The 7,378-nt window shown below is 31.4% G+C and overlaps 1 protein-coding gene across 1 annotated transcript; it reads left to right on the plus strand.

Annotated features, from left to right (window-relative positions):
- Positions 1-501: 501 nt before the first annotated feature.
- Positions 502-2,005, plus strand: LOC112290388 (large ribosomal subunit protein uL23). Its single transcript, XM_024536577.3, has 2 exons — positions 502-925; positions 1,746-2,005. Exons 1-2 carry the CDS (start codon positions 552-554, stop codon positions 1,828-1,830), a joined length of 459 nt encoding a protein of 152 aa, XP_024392345.1. The 5' UTR covers positions 502-551; the 3' UTR covers positions 1,831-2,005.
- Positions 2,006-7,378: the final 5,373 nt, after the last annotated feature.

The raw sequence follows: 7,378 nt of genomic DNA on the forward strand, positions 1-7,378 counted from the left end.
AACTGTGCATGATTTTTAAATGTTAAATCAAGTTTCTGGCTAAAACTTACGACTTCATTTTTCTCTTTTACTTTCTATTATTCATCCATGTTCAAACTCATTCCCTCATTTTTCATGCTAATAGTTCATCATTATTATTCAATTCACCTCAATAGTATTTTCTCATTTAAAATTATGTAAAGTGCTTTATCCTATTTTCTTAAACAGACCTTCTATCAAGTTGCACACAAGCTGTGAAGTTAATGCCTATAAATGATGTTGTAAGAGCGGAATTACATGAAACACTCGACGCTAAATAGAGTTAATTTCATCGAAGATTGATTTCCAGCTTTATTTATTTCCTTATATTAGCAAATATTGAAGGCACCAAAGCAGGTTTGAGGAAGTGACGGATGAATGACGTCGTTAGTAGGGATGAACTGCATGAATGAATAGAAGAGTAATGCCCCGTTCATGGGTTTTGTAAACCCCTAACTCTGCTTCGAGGGCATTTGATTTTGCTCCGAGGCTGCTCCATCGAGCTCCCCTCATTGTTGTCTCCGACTCCAGCTATGGCTCCTCCTTTGAAGGTTGCCAACCCGCAGGCGACGAAGGCATCGAAGGCTGCGAAAGCGCTCAAGACTACCACCAAGCCGGTGAAGAAGCTATGGAGGAAGGTGCGCACCTCTGTTACGTTCCATCGTCCCAAGACCCTCAAGCGCGCCAGAGCGCCCAAGTACCCTCGCCTTAGCGCACCCAACCGTAACAAGCTCGACCACTACGAGGTGCTCAAGTACCCACTCACCACGGAGTCCGCGATGAAGAAGATTGAGGACAACAACACTTTGGTTTTCATCGTGGATGTGCGCGCCGACAAGAAGAAGATCAAAGAGGCCGTCAAGAAGATGTACGACATTCAGACCAAGAAGGTCAATACTTTGATCAGGTGATTATGTTTTCCCATGCTTTATTTCTCGGGGCAACACTCTAGGGTTTGGGAAACTGGGTTTTTGCAATTGCGTCGTGTTGTGTAGCTCCAGATTTTCTTGGCTTGTGACGATTTGTGACTTTGAGGCCCATTGTGAAGCTATGTTGTTTTGTTTACACTGGAAGTATTACAATCATGAGCATTCTTGTTGTTTTTATCTCTACAATGCGGCTCTCTGTTTGAGCTGATTTTTCTTCTCTGTGAGACGATTGAGGTTCTTCCTTTGTGGAATCACTTGCTGCATGTTCTTTATACAACTCTCTGCACATTTCGGTAATATCAAGTCTAAATCCCTTGTTTTTTATTCTTACTGTTGTGATTTCAGCGTGCCATTAGCATTGTATGTTTAGGTCATAATTTGTTCGTCCTTTTTGTTTTTTGTTTTCTTTGTCTTTGTTTTTGTTTTTTGAGAAAGGTAACTTTCCTTCAATTACGGGAGTCGAACTTAAAAGAGCAATCTTGATCCTAAAATGATTGTGCCGATCATGCTATATTAGGTGTTTTATTTCAGATTTGATAGTAGTAAATGAGTAGCAATATGTCTTAAGCATAGTTTCTCGATGTAGAAGTTAGCATTTCTCCTAAAATGCATAAATATGACTACATGATCTAGCAGTGTATGTCAGAAATTAGGTTTTAGGTCTAGTACCAACATGATCAACATGGATGTTCATTTCGTAATTTTTTTTGGGATTTCGTATTGATTTGATATCACCTGTTCCCATTCCTCTCTAGGATGTGAAATTTCTAATGTGGTCAAATTTATCTATTTTCTCAGGCCTGATGGAGCCAAGAAGGCTTACGTGAGACTGACAGCAGATTATGATGCGCTTGATGTGGCCAACAAGATCGGTATCATATAAATTTTCTGTTCAATTTTGTAATCATCTTAATCTAAAGGCTTCGTTCCATTTCCGGCTTAGTGACGTCTTTTCTTCCCCTCACTTTCTTTTTTGATAAGCTCAGTTATTGGTTTCCGAAAGATTTGAAACCTGTATTCCTGCAAGGTTTGCAAATGAAAAATGCGAGTTACTCAGAGTCCCCTGTTTGAATGCTTTTAACACTGAAGAAAGTACATCGAGGCTTTCTAATGTGAAATCTATTTATTTCGGAGATCTAGTCAATCTAGTTTACAGATTGGTGCATTCATCTTACAACTACGTCAAGTAGCAGAGACACCCAGTAGCTGTGAAATTGTTCACGTAGTCTTAAGCAGGATCACTGGAAACGTACATACAGCTATGCTTCTTATGTAGTATTCAAACTGTGATGAAGTCCCAGTGTAGCCGAAGGCAATGAAGGAATTAGTCTGAGTGAGGATACTTGAACCCAGAACCAAATAACACATCGTTCACAGATCATTTACTAGTTTATGCCTGAGTTAGGATAAAAAAGTCTTTGGATAAGGTGTATATAAACCACAAAATGTGTTAGAATACTAGAAAAATTGTACAGTTTGTTACTCGAAACTCCTGTATTACACAATCATTAATTCTAAAATTCAATGTACTCAAAGGATGTTTATGATTAGCCATCTTAGCATTGTAGATCTAAAAACCATGAGTCTATGTGTGGGAAAAACAATTGTTAAATCAGTATCCCATTCTGTGAAAGATGTGCACCTGTGATGTCTTCAAGCTTCTTTGAACTTAAATTGTTTCTGTGGTGCTCGAGTAGAAATTAGTCAATAAAGCTGTTAAACTTATATAGATACTTTCTGTCAGGTTTTTGAGAATGTGTAACCAAGTTCATTGGTCTATTAGTCACATATAAGAATAAAAGTAGCTTTAAGTCATTTTGATAGAATTACTTCTAAATTTACATGTTTGAATAAAGGTATTTTTTGAGTTTACGTTCAAAAGGATCTGTCTATTAATAGATTGTACCTCTATTTATTGCATATCCAACTACATCCATTGAGTATTGAACTACAAGTACATCATGTAAAGATATGTTAATTTTTTAAATTCTTTATAGATAGCAAATAATCATATATTAATTTTTAGAACTCTTGGTAAATTGCAAATAATAGAGATCATGGTGTACACAAAAGATATGAATCTCTCATATAGACAAGATTCTCAACTCAAACTAAAAATGCCTTGGCTATTGATTATGATATATATTAAACTAATTCAAGCTTAAGTATTTCAACTTTGTCTCATTAATATCATCTCTCTATGAAGGACAAGAATTCAAAGAAGATACATAAACAAGTGAAATATACATCAAAGAGAGATGACAATATAGAAACAAAAAAATATGTATATTCAAGAAGAAATTAGAATGGCTATTGCCAAAGACTAGAAATTTAAAGACTAGAAATTTAAAGACTTTTGAAACTAGACTAGAAGCAAGAGTGAAGAAGGCTTCTCTCTCTCTCTCTCTCTCTCTCTCTCTCTTTATATATATATATATATATATATATATATAGGAACTATATGATGACACTTTATAAGACCTTTGACACATGTCCAATTCACATGCTACGTCTCTAACTTGCAAGAGAAATATTATATATTTGTGCTACATGGTTAACTTATATTATAAGTTACCAATATATGCAACATGTGGCAAATTGGTGGCAAAGTTTTTAACCTATCAGTCACCTAAAGATACATATAAAGGTGAAATTGCATCTATAAAGCTTCTCTACAAGATATTATCAAGTTTATCTATTTTTACATACTTCAATCTATTCATGTTATTTAGGTAATTATTGAAATAAACATGTATGTTTATAATATTATCCCTCCATTCTAAGGACAAGTTCCATGAGGAGTGATAATCATATGTTGAGGAAGTCCAAGATGTCACAAATTATATTTACTATATACTTTGATCCTTGTTGCTTTTCAAAGTAGTTAATAAGTCCTCTCAATCATCAATAGTATTCCATTACAAGGCAAAAAAATTACCTTAATATTTAATTATTGTTGAGGTCTTTGTAACTTCTTTCAAACAAAATATTTGTTATACCATTAAGAATCATTCCTATCTCCAATAAAATCACCAAACATTGGAAGTTTCTTCCAAGATTGTGATATCAAACGCATTATATTTTTCTATCTATTCAAGAAAGATCATGTCATTCTTAAAGATCTTTATTTCTATTATATTAACTTGAAGGTGTATATATAACCAGATATGGTTCAAATACAATCTACTATAGATGTATATTAATGGAATACATAATAGATATTAGATATGTAGTGGATTTTGTATAGATAGGGATACAATAGAATTGAATATAGTGCTGAACATGGTACTAATATCATAAGAGTATGGTATAAAAACTATATAATATGATAGGATTTATCATAGAATACATGATAGAGAATACAATAGATTTTGGGTCTAATATACACTAGATTATATGGCCATGGATATGTACCAAGTATTGTAGGTATTGTATCACAATATTATATTACATGTATAGACGGCCAAAGATTAGGTATAACATCTAAGCAAATGAGGCTGAAATAAGGACCTCATATTAGTTGATAAGGGTTGTTAATAAGGGTCCGAACTTCTCTAGATCAATTTTTATTTTTATTTTTATTTTTTTTGTTCTGATTTTATTTTTTGTATTGAATTTGGGCTTTGAGTCTTACAATCTTCCTTGATTTTCTTTTCTTTTCATAAGGTCACCTTATTGTAGATGAGCCTTCTTGTAGATGAGCCTTGTTTTGTTGAGATGCCACAGTGTAATACACTGTATTTTTTGTGAGCATTGAGGTGAGCTTCAAATCAACAAAATTGTTAGTATGGCACTAAGTGGAGAATGTTTTCATTGATCTTTGAATAATGGATATATCAAGGATGCTATTACTTATTTTAATTTTTTTAATTTTTTATTATTATTATTATTTTTCCTTATATATGATTACTAGTTCAAAAGTGTATAAAGGCTATATCAGGTGGTTGTATCTTTCTATCCTTGAAATTTTGGCGATAATATTGGAAGCTCATGTTAGAAGGAATTGCCATTGAAAGAAGAGTACAAGTTGTCAAGTATAATGTTGATTTTGTTGTATAAGTCAAAGATAAGTTGAGGCAATGCAAATTATAGAGCTTTAGAGCTGCATGGTGCTGCTATCTTGATAGATCAATTGGTGTCTAAATACTTCACATTTTCAGCTTGCAAAGAGTATTTTGTTTTTTATTTGTTTGTTTTATTTTATTTTATTTTTCTTTTTGGAACAACAATCATATTGTGAACTTAATAGTCCAGAATCGATTAATAATACTATCAATCATTCTTTTGGCAAAATTCACTATCAATTGCTTTGTGCGCAAGGATCTAAGATTATAGAGTGTGGATCTTGCATGAAGGACAATGCAATTGTGTAACTTTCAAGCTGAAAAAAACCTTTGGATTACAGCTTGATTCTTCCTGCATTTGCTTTTTATATAGAGAAAATGATTTAATTTAGTTGATTGTTTTGGCACTACTCTCATAGAATAAGCATGAAGTCATACATCATAGTAATAATGTGATGGTGGAAGTTAAAGTTCAAGGATGTAGATTCTTATACAAAGGTCTATTGGAATTCATTTGTAGTTAGCATCATGAAGCTTTCTCCAAAATTAGGCTTTGTCATATGTCTAGTACATTATAATTGTTAACCTTCTATTTCTATGAGATATTACATGATCTGTGCCATTACAAACTTAACCAAGCAAGTAGAGATATTTTTCATGAAGAAGAGGATTAAATGATGGAACCACTTCAAAATCCCTTTTAATAATATTAGCTATTATAGCCATTACATTTGCTACTTTGCTACTCTTCCACCTTCTCTAATTACCTTTCATATTTTCAGATTAAAGGCATGAATCTCGAAGAACCAAAATTTTAATACATTCTTGTGTAATTCAAAAAGAATATGTATGCACTCCAAAATAATATAGTATTGAAACTAGAATGACTATTGCTAAAGACAAAAATATTAGAAAGTCTTGAAATAAGATTAAAGACTAGAAAGGCATTGAGAAGAGTGAAGAAGTCTTCACTATTGCATCCATATATACTATCTAACTAGAAGCTATATGGTGATGTTCTATAGGATGTCTAATATGTATACAATTTATAAAACTCATGTCTTAACTTGTAAGACAAGTTTCATATATGTGCACTATATCTTTAGATTATAGTACAAGCTACCAACTTGTGCGATATATGATTAACTTGTTGATCAAGTATCTAATCTATCAATTATCTATGGACATGTATAGAGACAAAAATATATTTATGAAGCTTTTAGAAAGCTTATCTATAAGATATTATGAAATTAATCTATTTTTATCTACTTCTATCTATTCATATTATTTAAATTAATATTAGAATAAATAAATATGTCCATGATAGTATTCTTCATTGTAAAAATGAATTCTATGAAGAATTGTGTCATGATGTATTATGGCTAATAGGTGAAAGAATAAAATAAATATTATATTATAAAATATATTAATTCAAAATATTATAGCAAATTATCTTAGAAATATAGATAATAATCAAAAGATAGTAAAACTAAAAGTGCAAATTCTACCTTTTTATAAAGTAGGCTTCTATTTATTTTATAGGGCCATAAATAAGGCAAAATAAGATAGATTAGAAAATTAAAGAAAATAAGTATTTGCACATGGGAGTTAGGAGTCGATTTTAGCAAAAATTACCTCACAAAAAAAAGAATTGATATCTAAAAAAGACCAATTGCCAATCAAGATCAAAATCAGATCCCAAAGGACAAAACCTCACATTTATAATGACTCAAGGAGTTCTTTTATAAATCAAATAGTAGAATTTGAAAGAAGACTTTATAAATTTTTTTTGAGCATGAAATTTAAGAAATTTGATTTTGTAATGACTTTGTAAGATCTTTGCAAAATCAAGGTTGTTTTGGTGAATCTAGTTTGTAAAATAAAAACACGAGGTTTATATTTGAAAGAATTTTATAAGTTTAGTAGTAAATTTATAAATAATTTTTTTTGTATTTATGTTTGTAATTATTTTTATCACGTATTATAAATTTGAGTATGATCAAATGATAGGATATAAGTTATTGAAGTACCAATGGATTGAAGTCTTAAAAATGAGGTTTTGAAGGTTAATGAGGGTTTTTAAGATCTTTAAGAATTTTTTAACTAAATTGAAGTGAAATTTGTGAATATAGATAGTAGACTTGATTTTCAACATATATGTGAATTTTGAAAGGTATTTAATAGTAGAATTAAGAGATTTTAGCTTAGAAAGATTGGCATCAAGATTGGAGAAGGAGGCTAGCCAATACCTAAGTAGATTTTAGGATTTATCTTCTATTTAGTAAGTTTGATCTTCTTAAAATCATTTGTGCTTGTTGCTAGCTTAATTTTTGAGAGATGTAAGATATTCGAGTCATAATCAATAAT

The sequence above is a fragment of the Physcomitrium patens genome, chromosome 13 (genome assembly GCF_059467195.1).
Source record: "Physcomitrium patens ecotype Gransden chromosome 13, ASM5946719v1, whole genome shotgun sequence".
Taxonomy (NCBI): domain Eukaryota; kingdom Viridiplantae; phylum Streptophyta; class Bryopsida; order Funariales; family Funariaceae; genus Physcomitrium; species Physcomitrium patens.

Excerpts from the sequence above, each read along its gene's own strand:
- LOC112290388 (XM_024536577.3), top strand. The coding sequence starts at position 552 with ATGGCTCCTCCTTTGAAGGTTGCCAACCCGCAGGCGACGAAGGCATCG. Across the intron at positions 926-1,745 it reads AAGGTCAATACTTTGATCAG|GCCTGATGGAGCCAAGAAGG; the intron begins GTGATTATGTTT and ends CTATTTTCTCAG.